This window comes from Sturnira hondurensis, unplaced genomic scaffold (genome assembly GCF_014824575.4).
Source record: "Sturnira hondurensis isolate 20B ecotype Veracruz unplaced genomic scaffold, ASM1482457v3 Scaffold0025370, whole genome shotgun sequence".
NCBI classification, from domain to species: Eukaryota; Metazoa; Chordata; class Mammalia; order Chiroptera; family Phyllostomidae; genus Sturnira; species Sturnira hondurensis.
In genome coordinates, this window is record NW_028098001.1 from 10,685,610 (window position 1) to 10,700,256 (window position 14,647).

The 14,647-nt window shown below is 40.2% G+C and overlaps 1 protein-coding gene across 1 annotated transcript in view; it reads right to left on the bottom strand.

The window, feature by feature from the left end:
• LOC118982304 (uncharacterized) overlaps positions 1-11,821 on the bottom strand; it is a 43,956-nt gene extending 32,135 nt beyond the window's left edge. Inside the window, 4 exon segments of the mRNA XM_037039345.1 lie at positions 27-209; positions 212-301; positions 304-820; positions 11,747-11,821. Of these exon segments, the coding sequence (XP_036895240.1) occupies positions 27-209; positions 212-301; positions 304-820; positions 11,747-11,821 (865 nt within the window).
• Positions 11,822-14,647: the final 2,826 nt, after the last annotated feature.

Consider the following 14,647-nt stretch of genomic DNA (forward strand, 5'->3'; position numbering starts at 1 on the left):
ATAGAAAATGTAAAGGTAACTCCAACATGCACGCACTGCTTTGGTGACCAGAGAAGTCACTCCTATGGCGGTGGGAAGGCAGCCTAAGGCTGAGCTGTCCTCACTGCCTCCCAGAGTGCGCTTGTCAAAGAGATGCTCTGCCATGCCAGATCCAGGGGCCTGCAACCTGCAGGAGTTGGTGACATGGTCACCCAGCTCTTTGATGGATTCACCTGCTCATCCAGGTAGTGAGTCTCAATGAAGTCACACAGATGAGGATCATTTTTTTTAGTGGCCAGTTTGTGCAAGTCCAGTAGTGAATCACACTTTTTTGCAAGTGTAATGCACACTCCATTGCATTCAGCCCATTCTCCCAGACATTGTGTTCTGGTTTTTTGATATCCTGGAGGAAGATCCGGCCACCTCGTTGGTTCTGCAGCTTCATCAGTTTCTCAGCGTGTTCCTTCTCCTCCTGAATTTGGTGAAGAAAATACTTGGCAAAGTTCTTCAAAGCCACATCATTGAGGTCAAAGTAGTAAGAAATGGACAGGTAGACGTAGGAAGTGTAGAGCTCCAGGTTGACCTGGTGGTTGATGGTGGCCTCCGAGTCCTGGTGGTAGTTCTGGTGCAGCTGTGAGAGGGACGTGGTGGTGATGGTGGCTGAGGACAGGTGGCTTGGCGGTGCTGGAGGGGTGGCAGGGACCTTGGGGTGGTCTGAGGACCCTGTGAGGAGGTGGCAGAAGGATGGGTCCGGGCAGCTGGCTGGGATGAGGGAGTTGAGCTCCAGGTTCCTTTCAAGCACTGTTGAAGCAGGAAACCACAGCGACTCTCGGCTAAGACTCTGTATGAATAAGTTATTGATTTTGATAACAGAACTTGTTAGGTAAAAGACCACCCTTGCCTTTTTCAAAAATTAATCAATTTTTCTCTGGCTGCTGTGGCTCAGTTGGTTGGAATGTCATCCTGTAGATCAAAAAGTTGTGGGTTCGATTCCTGGTCAGGGCACATACCCAGGTTGCAGGTTCATTCCCTGGTCTGGGCGTGGAAGAGAAGGCAGCCAATTGATGTCTTTCTCTTTCTCTCCCTCCCTTCCCTCCCCTCTCCCTCTTCCTCTCTCTCTAACAGCAATGAAAAAATGTCCTTGGGTGAGGATATTAATCAATTTTATTTTTTAGAGTATGTTTAGGCTCATAGAAAAATTGAGCAGGAAGTTTCTATATATCCTCAGTCTCCACAGATGTACAACAGTACCAACTACTGACAGCCCACAGCACACCAGTACATTTGTTCTAATCACTGAATCTACACTGATATACTATTACTACCCAGAGTCCACAGTTTATATTAGGAATCATTCTTTTTTTAAGTAATAGCTTTATTGATGCATAATTCACATACAATAAAATTCACTCTGTTGTGAATATTTATTCTGATATTTTCACTTGCTCCATAGTTTTGTCTTTTCTAGAATGTTGTGTAGTTGAAATCACATAATATGTAGCCTTTTCCAGGTCCTCTTTCACCTAGTACTATGTATTTAATGTTGCTCAGAGTCTTTTCATGGCTTCATAGAGCATGTCCTTTTAGAGCAGGAAAATATTCCATTGTCTGAATGTACAACAGGTACTTTATCCATCCACCTGCTGAAGGACATCTTTGTTGCTTCCAAGTTTTATCAATTATTAATAAAGCATGTAGTTGCTTTATTTATATTTTTTGTGTGGACATATGTTTTTAACTTGCAAATACTGAGCAGCGTGATTGCTGGATTATATGGTAAGAGTGTGTTTAGTTTTGCAGACGCTGTCTTCCAAAGTGACTGTGCCATTTGCACTCCCACCAGCAATACGTTTCTGCCGCCCCACATGCCCAACAGCATTTGGTATTGTCAGTGCTTTGGATTCTGGACATTCTAATAAGTGTGTCATCCTTGTTTTTAAGAAATGTACATGAAAGCACTGTGGGTAAAAAGGTATTGCAACATATATCATTCAGAAAAAAAGTAAGTGTGTGCATGTGTGTACACACTAGACACTCACGAAGTAGTAGATATTAGTAGTGATTCATCTACTTCTTCTTAGCTTCACCTTCCTCCCTCTTTTTTCCCTAATATTAAAGTTCTTTCTTTTTGTTTTATATATAAAATAACAGGAAAAAGTAGGGTTTCTTAATCCAGGTTCTGGATCCCTTTAGAGATCCAAATTGACAGAATAGAGGGAACACCTTGATAACAATTAAAATGTAGTTCCTGGCTTGACCATCAGAGGCCCAGACTTTGAAGCTCTGTGAGGGGCCCAGGAATCATTGTTTTTAATAATATTTTAGATTGATTTTAAAAGTAGATGTTTCAAGGATCAACTTTTGAAAAACACTTCCTTGGGGGAACCTTTGGTCCTCTTCAGAGGGCCTTCATGTTGGCAGCTCTGTGCAAATGCTGTGCGTGTGTGGTGCCCTTGCTCATTTTTCTGGTACATCACGGATTCTCCACATGGCCAATGATTCTCGGTATCTAGGACAGAAAGTTTGAGTAAAGTGCAGAAGGGAGTTTACAATTTAATAGGGAAATAAAACAGAAGATCGTGTTTTTATAAGTCATGATCTAAATGTCGTCATACGGTGAGTTTTCGGGGGCCTGACAAGAGAATGATACTGATTCAGTACTGAATGGGTGACACCATATGGGTTCCTTACACATGTCATAGTTGCACTCTCACAATAACCCAATGTGCTGGGACTTAGCATCTTCATTTTACTGTTAAGGTCAAGTAATTTGCTCAAGGCCAGTTATTGAAATCTCTTTTACTCTATCACAGTGGTTCTCAAAATGTGGTCACAGTCCCTTGGGGTTCCCCCAGGATCTTTTCAGGGGTCATTGTGGTTAAAACCACTTCAAAATACTGCTAACATGTTATTGTCACTTTCACTGTATTGACATTTGCAATGCTGGAAAAAAGAAATAAGGATAAAACTCTCGTAGCTTAGCAAAAGTCAAGACAGTGGTTCCTAGCTGTGATTGAAGTCACTGTATTCCTTAACAGCCACACACTTGTAAAAAAGCAAAATGGCCATTTCACATAAAACCATCTTTGGCTAAGCAGTGAAAATGGTTAATTTTATGAAATGTTGGCCTGTGAATCCATGTGTGTTTACTATCCCAGGTAATGAAGTGGAGTTCCTATGGAACACTGCAGTGCACTGATCATCTTGAGGAAAGGCATTTGTGCGGTTGTTCTCGTTGTGAGCTGGGCCAGCAGCTTATCACGGCACAGTTGTTTTACTAAAAGGAGCGATTGACAGACAAGCTGATTATCAAGACCTGGATATTTGGCAAAAATTTTCTCAAAGTGAATTAAGTGAGCTTATTGCTTCAAAGGAAACAACTGACACTATCTATTGCCAATGATAAAACTCAAGCTTTCAAGTGAAAATTGAAATTTTGGAAAACTTTTAATATCTACCAGGAGTTTAACAGCTCATCAATTGCTGAAGCCTTTTATGATGACATTGGCAATGATATTAATGTGGTTTAAAAATGATTGTAGATCTGGCTGGTGTGGCCCCGTTAGTTGTAGGGTTGTCCCGTAACTGAAAAGTGGTGGGTTTAATCCTTGGTTGGGGCACTTACCAAGGTCCCAGTTCCATCCCTGCTCCAAGCACATATGATCTCTGGTCCAGCACATGTGGTCCCTGATCCAGGAACATATAGGAGGCAGCCAATCAGTGGCTCTCTCTTGCATTGATGTTTCTCTTTCTCCATTTCTCCCTTCCTCCCCCTCTCTCTCTAAAAAGTGATGAAAAAAATGTCCTCAAGTGAGGATAAAAAATATACAAATATTGTATACTCAAATATGACATTTGGAAGAGCTGTATAACCCCATGAATCAATATTATAAATGATCAATGCACAATGTTAAAAAATCATGCATGAGTAAACAGACTTATACAAGTGCAAAGTAGACCAATAATTTAATGTAACAGTAAACTGTTGGGAATCACTCTGACTGGTTTCAGGAGTTGTAACTGCCCCTCATGGCTAAGGCTGAGTGAGCGACCTCCGCACTGTGAGCCACTAAGGAGACAGTTTATCTCTGGCAGCAGCACTGCTTCTGCTTCATCCCCTGCCCCCAACTCTTGGTTGGTTAGTCGGAGATGGGTAAGACCCCTTAGAGTAGGGGGAACCTAAGCCAGACCCGATAACTTGGGAGCCCTTCAAGGAAGGACTTGGGGGGCTGCAGCAAAGAGGCAGTGATGGACCCTTGCCCCTGGCTATTCTGACATAGCCTGAGTCCCCATTTCCATCTGGGAGAAGCGGTTCCTGGCTCTAATCCACTTAAGCCTAAAAACCTATGACTGGGAAGGCGGTGCCGCCCCTTGCCGGCTAGAGTGGGTTCCAGGGTGATCAGGCATAAGAAAGAGTTCCTAAGGTCCTGTGAAGCCTGCTTTGCTAAGAGTGCTTTCATTCATATGATAAGGGTCCCTGAAGGAAATGAGTATGTCTCCCAAAGTTTTTGCAACCCCCTTACCTGACAGACACTGACTCAGACTAAGCCCTCAGATTTCTTTGAAATGTTATCTATTGTTTGCTCCTTGCCACCTGACATTGATTGATGAGCTTTACCTGTATTCCTGTGTTTTATAACCTAATAAAAGCCCTTGAAGAAGGGGTTCTTGGTCTTTCTCTGAGAGATTGACCACCTCTCCTCCCCAAGCAGATCATGTCTTGGTAGTTTCACTTTCATCCGTGGTGGACGGGGGGACTTGCTGGCAAAGTTGCCCCCACAGTATACAAAGTTCATTAATAGTGTTTTAGATTTCACATTGAAACTAACATTTAGGAAACTCCCACTGATAGAGTTTTGGCATAAAATCAAAAAAGAATATCCACAATTATCTGAAAAGAATGCCAAAATACTTCTCTCTCTTCTAACTACCTATCATGCGAAGCTGGTTTTTCAGATGTTTCAGTCAGAGCAGTATATTGCAGCACATTTTCTGCAGGAACAGATACGAGAATCTGGCTGCCTGTCTGCTACTAAACCAGACAGTAAAGAGATCTGCAGAATGTCAAGAAATGCCAAAGTAGTCGTGATTTTGGGAGGAATATATTTATCTTTTATTAAAATCTATTATTTATGCCAATGCATACTGAGTTTACTATGTTAGTTTTAATAAACTAATAATTAGTTTTTCAGTGTTAATTTTTATTATGGGAAGTATTGATAGGTATCACTCATTTAAACAAAACCTCTTTGGGATCTTCAGTGTGTTTTAGGAGGATAATGGGCTCATAATGAGATATTCGGATCAAGTATCGTGGAAATGTGCACTTGAAATGTAAATGACCTTATTGACTCATGTCACCCCAATAAATTTAATTAAAATAGATTTAAACATAAAAATAACTAAACAGAACTTAAAAGAGAGTAATGGGATTCTGAGACTATCCTGATCTCCCAGCATTCACCTGGGAGGATCAAGAAAGATCCCCTAACATTTGACAGTATCTTTAGAATTTTCTGGGGATTTAGCAAGTGAAGATTGGGGCTGGCTGTGTGAGAGGGTGTTCCAGGCAGAAGAATCAGTGGGAGCCAAGGCCCAGAGGTATGAAAATTTGAAGAGAATCTAAGAAACAAGGGATCGTCCATTTCAACTTAACAAGTGTCTGCAGGGTGCCTTTTGTGTGCTTGGTCTGAGCTGTGTGTGCAGTGCTGGGGAGTCACAAAATAGTCTCTGCCTTCAGCTTATCATTCAAATCGGTTCGCATTGGTAGAAGCACTGGGATTTGAGTAAGAAAGTAGGCCGGGATACACAGGGCTTGATCTCAATATTATTTGCCTGTTTGCTTTCTTCTTAAAGAAAACCACCCAATTTGCTTAATATCATAATCATTTCTTATTATTCTATGCAACATTATATTTAATTAATTATCATGCCCTTGGACTCTATTATTTAGAGAACCTGAGCAACAGCCTCAGTTTTTCTTTGTGGATGTGTTTTCTTTCATGCAGCCAGTTTTACACAGAAGCAGGGGAAGTCCTTGAGCTGATGATATATGAGCAAGTTATGTCCATTAAAATTAATGGGAACCAAATATGTGCACTGAGGGAAGGATATACTTCAAAAAGTCCATTTATACAGTCTTCCTTGTTACATTCTTGTTGTAGGATTTCTATTTCAATTATACTTAATGAATTGTATTAGATGTCCCTGTTCTTAAAACTAGTGACCTCAAATATGTTTTTAGTTCTGCTTCGTGTCTAGGGCTGTCCAAAGCAATCTTTTAGAAGGGAAGTTAACCTCACCACCTGTGGTGTTTAGACAAACTTAACGGTTCCCAATACAGCTCAATATGAAAGTCTCCACAGTGAGAGAATATAACTGAGACTAATAAAGGGGAGATAACAGGTTGCTTGTAAAACCAATGACTTCAAGAGATAATAAGTCACATGTGGTTCATTAGAAGAGCATTTCTAGTTACAAAAATAAACAAACAAAACCATGGCACAAATGCATGGATACTCAGGGGAGGAAGTGGACCTTTTCTCCTCATGGGCTCTGTCAGTAAACCTGGTTTCACTAAATTTTATTCATCCTTGTACTAATAAACCAGATTTGCCAAGAAATCCCAGAACAACATGATGGCAAGCATACATCACATAAACGTATCATTTTCTATGGACTGGTTTCTGGATACAAACCGACTCTCTGTTGACCTGACCATCTCAGTCTTTCTAGCAGGCTCAGGGATTGCCTGGGGCTCTCGCTCACAGGACTCAAGAAATTGTTGTTATTCTTAATAATCATTCCTAATGTCTTCCAAAGGAGTGCCTAGTAAGTGCCTTAACTCTCCATCAGCATCGTTGACATTATTATTGCAGGACCCTGTCACTGTTCCTTGCTGTCCTACTTCTGCTGCCTTTAATAGGTTGGTTCTTGGAGAGCACTAATGTGGTTGATATTTCAGCGGTCAAGAAGCATTGCTTGGGTTGAACTTTTGTAATCTGAGCATTTGCTTTTGAGGGAGTAGGTGTGGGAAGAATACATGGATGATTGAAACAAGTCTTCTTGCTTTTACTCAATGATTTTGTAACATCTCCTGCTACCAAAATTCTTCTCTTTCCTTTTGAGTGCCTATCTGGTAGGGCTGTGTAAGGAACTTTACTTACAGGATTCTCTCATTTATAACTCTTTGAGGAAAGTACTATGATTATCATCCCTTCCTTTTTAAACAAGACGAGAGTGATACCTGGAGGGGCTAACAAATTGGCATGAAACTGCAGAGTCTGAATCCAGGTAGATTGGCTCCCAGCTTGGACTTTTAGTGGCTTACCCTTCACTGCAGTGTGGAAGGAAAGGAGGATTAAATCAAAAGTAAGAGGGCTTCTGACTTTTGCCACGACTTGCTCTCTATGACCAGCCTCTGTCAAGGTCTCCGTTCTCACCGGCATTGCTTCCCTCCCGTTCATCCTCAAAGCTGTTAGGTCTGACTGCATGTGTATCTATCTACCTGTGTGTGCGCGTATCTCCTACACTAAGGAATTCACCTCATACCCCTTTCGATGAAACATGAATTAATAAGTGATGAGTCATGACATGCAAACATCCAGAGTTTTCTACGCATCTTTACATGATAACTTTCCTGAGGAGAAGGTTCATTTGTATTATACATATTAATAAGCTTTTTCAAGGCATGTAGATCATGCTCTGACATCAAACAGACCTCAGTTGTAATCACAGCTCCGCTCTGACTGACTGACTATATGATATGGGCAGGTAAGTTAACCTTTTTGAGCCTCAGGGATCTCCTCTGAAAAACAGGGCTCACCCTGGTCTAACTCACAGGACTGTCATGGGAATTACGAAAGTTTCTGTGTTGAACCCTCAGCAGAGCAATTATCACAAGCTGTGCACCCTGTGAATGGTGCTATTTTATTATTAGTTTTTTTTAGCAACTATGTATCAGTCATTCTAGTTTTTGGAAAATGACATTCATGTCTTTACTCATTGTTCTGGCATACATGGTAGCAATCATGAACGCTTTGTTGTTGTTGTTGTTGTTGTTGTTTATTGTTCTCACTTGAGGACACTTTTTCATTGCTTTTAGAGAGAGAAAGGAGAGAGGCAGTGGGGAAAGAGAAACATCTATGCAAGAGAGAAGCATTGATTGGTTGCCTCCCTTACACACCTGGACAGGGGATTGTATATGCCCAGACCAGCGATTGTATGCACCTGGACCAGGGATTGAACCCAAAATCTAGGTATGTGCCTTGGCTGGGAATTGAACCCACAACCTTTTGTTTACAGGATGATCACCCTACTGAGCCAGACTGGCCAGGGCTGAGTTGTTTTTCTTAAAGAGGTTTTGGTTTAGTGATCAACTGAATACACACACTTTGCTTGCAATGAAAATTAGATTTAAAAGGTGGATCGTAGGTTCAGGGAGTGGCACTTTGGTTTTGCACACTCATACCAACTTAAGGAGCATCCTGAGACAAAAGATGAAAGTCAAGATTATGTCTCATAAATAATACTGTTTTTGTTTGTTTGTTTGGTTTGGCTTCCTATACATTTTAACAGTTTCCTTTGTGAAGAAGGCATTTCAGATCAGAGGGTCTGGAAGCTGAAGGGTAGCTGTGCTGCTCTGGGCTCAGAATGTGGACAACCCCGGTCCCTGCGAAGAGCAGTGACAGACTGTGTGGGCACGTTCTAGGCACAGAGCAGTGTTTGCACATATTCCTGTTCCCTTTCTTTCCCTTTCACTTGTTTGCTCTAGTCTCTACCCAAGACTCCTAGCAGACTATAGGTTTATTAGAAAAAATTTTAGTACTTAATTTTATTTTTGTGCTATGAACTTTTTCCTCGCATCTTAAAAGGTACTCTTGATCTCCTCTATTTGTATGTGCCAGTGTGTCTGAGAATGTGCTCTTTCTGCCACTGTGGGAATTGTTTCACAGAGAACGGGTCCCCGTCACTTAGCAGATGCCTCCGAGGAACAACAAGGAACAACCTGAGCCCCGGCTGGGTGCTGAGGCATTGAGTGGGCTGAAGGGCTGGGGGCTTAGTTTTAACTTGAAGATTTATGATTTGAACGGAAGTGGTTTTTTTGGAAAAAAAGCACACGAATTGCTAGGTTTAGGCACAGTGGCTGTCTAAATAATGGCAGATATGGAGGTGGGAAGGAAAGCTGTATTTAAATATGTTATAAGGTCTCAAAGTCCTAGAATGAAGAGACATCAAAGGAAATGGAATGTACACACAGAGTGTAAATGCCAACTGTAAGATATATTAAAATGTGAAAAGAATCTTTGATGGGAAGAGATCGGGACTTCCTAGTGTAAACAACCTGCTTATTTATATTTTCTTATCAAATCCATTCAAAATACTATTGAGTAAATAAATTTCAGGTTGAATGCCCGTGGAATAGTCAGATGTCAAAAAAAAACATCCCATGATAAAAACAATTTATGACATGAATTTCTTTCTCATTCCACCAGTAATGTTTCTTTATATACTGCACTCTCCCCAAGTTCCTTGCAGAGGAATGCAGTGGATGTTACATGGTTTGCCAGTCAGTAAAGATGTTGCATTAGTATCTGGAATGGTTTTTTCTTGTTGTAGGAAACTATAAGCACTTAAAATGGTATTGATTATGCAAAACCATTTTAAACATTTATTAATTTTTTTAAATTTGAGGGCCACTCAGAGGAAATTAAGGGCAGGCAGATCAGTTCAGAATAAGGAAAACACTGTTCACACAGCGCCATTCCAGTTACAACATCCGTCCCAAAGCCAGTGTGGCAGTTTATCTTCATGTTGTAATCATGGCGTGAGGTAAAATTGGAAGCCACCGGCGTGTCTCCTTACCCGGGTACTGGATGCCCAGAAATGGGCATCCACGCAGATGGGGGATCCGGGGGGCAAGCTGCTATACTTTGCCAAGGCTGGCTTTCAGAATCCCAGGCGTCCGTGGCCACAGATTTTTGGTGAACATCCAGCTGCGTTCCAGCTGTGACTGTTGCATAGTAGCTTTTTCATTTGCTGCTTTCTGCCCCATTCTGACTCACAGTCTATTACATGTTTATGCTTTTGTTCCTTTTTAGTCCTGCAACTGAATATTTATTAATATTCATCGTAATGATGATGATGACGATTCTAACTACCTCCCTCTAACAACTGCTAAGAAGCTAGATCAGAGATTCATATAAGATAACAGCCTGTTTTCAGATTCTAGTATTTTAGAGATTTAGGTAAAAACCAGAGATTTTTAAGCTCAGTTTGGTCTATGCTCTTCATCTTTGTCTTTGACATTAAATTCTGAAAATGAAAGCATTGTTGCTATTTTTAATTCATAGGTTTTAACTTATTTGAATTGCATATTTAAGATCTTATCAAATGTTTGTTACACTTTTTAAATTATGAGATTTCGAATGCCTTCCACAATTATGAGGTAGAATCCGCATGCCATCTCTGTGCCCACACACACACATTATGAAACTTGCTTCTTTCCCTCTCTCAGATGGATACCTTGGAAAAGTTTTAATGGAAAAATAGGATGTAAAGTATGATGATTTTCTTCACAGGCAACTTTTGTATGACTGTATCTATTTTGTAAAGTGGGGAAATTAGTTTCACAGCCAGGGCCACCACCCCTATTCAGGGGCAGAGTGAGGGGTGAAGGCCAGCCTGTGACCAGTCCCCCACCCGGCTGGGGAAGGGGACTCTTTGTCCTACTTGGTCCATCCACAGATGATTGTTGTCTAATTCCTACAAACGACAGGGCCAGTGCTTGCAACAATTGTTTTCAATTGTTTTAATTGAAAACAATTAAAAGTGTTTTCAATAGATAAAAATTATCCCTTATTTATCTTCTTAAACAAATCTAATAATGGAGTCATTGCCAAGTAAGAAAACCAAGATATAAATTCTCATATTTCTGAGAGCATCAAAGTGAGTTTCTGTTTCCACAAATGTATGTGTGCACAGACACGGAGAGAAGTGATTTTCAGAATGTCCGTGGCTCCACATTTAATGATTTATTCTATTGATATCCCAGAGGTTGAAGATAGTAACACTTCTACTATACATTCTATTGGAAAAAAATAAGTTTTAGAAATAATTATGTAGCTATACGTATTCATTGATTTTTATTTCTCTAGAAAAATGTGTAATATTAGCAAATGATAACTTTATTTGTTTACCTGTAATTGAGAATCATAGTATTTGCAACTTTATTTTGCTTAGTCTCTTTTTTTAAACTTTCATAACCAGTAATCGCCATGAACTTTCCCTTCCAAGCCTGGGCATTTTGAGAGTGAAAGGCGAACTGTCCTGGGATGGTGGGTGGGAGCTGGAGCTCCCTCTGGCAAGTTGGAATACGTGGAGACCTTGGTGAGGGCGCGCAGAATAATCTCAATTAATAATTCAGTGTGGGCTCTAGGATATTTTAGTACTTCACACAGTTCTTAATTTTTTAAACATGCACTAAGCGCATTATATTGTGCAAGTTCTTGAAATTGTACTGTGTGCAAATATGACTCAAGGACAGATTCTGGCCTCAAAAACAAGGAAAAGACAGGGGTGTAATGTGGTTCAGCTCCTTTAAGATGCTGTTCCTGGCCTGGTCAGAGGTGTCAGGGCACAGTCAGAGTGATACAGAGTTCCCAGACTGAAGTACTGAATGCTCTGACTCAGGAGCCTAGACCTCTTTCTCTGTTCTCGCCTCCCATCTAGCCGCAGGCAGGCTTTCTGGTTTTTCCCACTAGCTCACCTTGATGCACTTCTTGGCTTTGCATCCAACTTCCTCATCCTTGACTGCTGATCTCACCCTCCTCTGCTGGTCCATTGTTCCCAAGTTCAACAAGACTGAACCTCCTCTGACTCCTGCAACCGTTTTTAGAAAAATGGCAGCTTATTGTATGTTTTATGAATGTATTTTTAGCTTTTTATGGCATGGATTAATTTTATTCGCTTGTGTACACTGATTTGTTACTGTGTGGGAGATTGTTTATTAGTCAATTTTCTCTCCGATGATATATTTAAGATTTTTAAAGCACAGCTGCAACTCATTTTGAGTTTTATTATGTATTATAATTTTACTTTAAAATGCACTGTAGATGTAAATTTGTCTCCTATTTTAAGTTATTTTTAAATTGTCTTCCTCTGGCAAAATTGTGATTTTTTAAGTTGCATTCTGTCCAGTACAGCAGGAAAAAAATAATAAAACAAGCCAATTAAAAATGAGATCAGGTATAAACTTCTTACTAAGATAATCTACTTACTGAGTAATATTCCTCGAATGTATTTCTATGAGACTCTTACGATATTAGATAATCCTATTTTATTTCTTAGCAGAGCATTTGGAAGACAATGACTGTAATTAAGAGAAAGAGCTAATTGCAGAAAGTCTAACATGAAATTCAGTGGCGACAAATCTATATTGCCCCAAGGGAGGTAGACATTTGGTCACTATCTTGTCGATCTGATCGATACAGACTTCAAACTGGGTAATTTAGGCCCTGAATAAAGACACCTCAGCATCTCCAGAGGGCCCATTTACGATCTTATTTAAGAACTAAAGAACTAAAGAGTTTACAATTTCAAAAAAGAGACCAGAATTCATATTTAGGAAACTATGAATCCTTCCACATTTAACAATGATCAGTTCCCAGGTTATTGTATGACTAGCAATGTAGAGCATTAATATTTTAGCAGCAAATAAAATAGACCCCCTCCCTGTCCTTAAAGTTTTCAATTTGGTGGCAATGAAGATGTTGAACATGAAATTTTGAATTTGGCAAATGTTTCTGAGGGTGGTTACCTGGATGCTTGGGACCTATGTAGGTAAATCATAGGCTGATAGACACTCAAATGAAGGCATTTTGACTATTCAGTATAAGTGCCAAATGAAATCATTTCTAAGGGGTGAGGGTGTTTTAGTAGGAGAAGCAAATACAGACAGGAAGGAAGAGGGCCTGGGCAAAGGAAAGAGGGAAGGGCACCCTACAGCATGCCCTGGTGTGAGTACGGAAGTAATTTTGACTGCTCATGGAAATTTGGTCTAAGTGTTAGTGCTTCAGTTGACAGATAATAGGGCCACTGAAGGTGTTTTGTTTTTGTTTTTTAGCAGAGAAATGACATTAGACTTAAAGGAAAATTAATCTGACAATAGTGTGTCCAGCGGATTGGAGCAGGAGGAGTTTGGAGGGCTTTGCAGCTGTGCAGGGGAGAGGTGATGAGGTGCATTAGGATGGTCATGGTGGGGCTGCAGGGGAGTTGGGTGGGGCAGCAGGTGTGGCAGACCATGGAAAACAGTATGGTGGGTCCTTAAAAAGTGTAAGACAGAATTATTGTATGACTCAGCAATTCAACTCCTTGGTATATACCCCAATTGAAAGCAGGGTCTTGAAGAGATATTTGTGTGCCCTAGTCATTGCAGCACTATTCATGTTACCCAAAACGTGGAAGCAACTCAAGTATCCAATGATGGATGAATGGATAAACAATGTGGTGCATACATACAATGGAATATTTTTACCTTTAAAAAGGAAGAAAATTCTAATACATGTTTCAACATGGATAAACCCTGAGAACTATCATGATAAATGATGTAAGCCAGTCACAAAAACAAAGACAAATAATGAATGAATGATTCCACTTATGTAAAGTATCTAGAGGGTGGTCAAACTGTAGAGCCAGAAAGTAGGTTGGTGGTTGCCAGGGGCAACGGGGCGGGGCATAGGAAATTGTTTAAGGGGTTTAGAGTCTCAGTTTTTCCAGATGAAAAGAGTTACTGAGATTGGTTGCAAAAAAATGTCCATATACTCAACACTATGGAACTTATATACTTAAAAATGGTTAAGGTGGTAAATGTTATGTTATATCTTTTCCCATCAGTTTTAAAGAGAAAAAGGTGGCAGAGAGAGCATGAACAGGGTTGGAACGGTGAGGACCGAAAGGAAGGACTCAAAGTTGATGTTAAGATTTTGAGCTTATGTGACTAAGACAAACACGACCCATTAATAGCGAGAGAGAAATCAGGTGGAAATAATTGACTTGGGGTGGTTGGAGTGTGAATGTGGACATGGAGGAAATAACTTTGATTTTAAAATGTTGACCGGAAGGTTCTGGTAGCACATCCTAATGCAGACAGTTTGAAGGAGGAGAGCTAAACAAGAGGTTTATTTATCCTTTTCTTAGGCTGATAAAACTTACCTATCTAGTGTATGTGATAACGTCATCTATGGTGATGGCAATAAAGGCTCCCAATGACTCAGTGCATTTTCCCTTTTGGGTATAATTATCAAGTCTTTATGGTTGTGACCCTAATGGAAGGAATTTCAGGAAAAATAAAAGGACTCATGTTTTTAGGCAAAGCCTTCTTATATTCCTTAAGTGATTGCTGATGAAAAGGGAGTGACATCAAAGTCCAACCTTATAACCTGAGCCAGAAGTACTTGGACCAACTAGGATGGTTTTTGTCTTTCCTATAGTCTTGGATGATCTATTGATTTCACACACCAGCTGTGAATGGAAAAGCAGCAGTGTTGGTTTGAGGTCTCTGAGTATTTCTCAATGAAATTGGGTGATAATAATTGTCTATAAGAATAACATTATTAATATGATGAATTCACTTCTGTTTTTTTCTGTTATTGTATGAACTGCTTAGGGA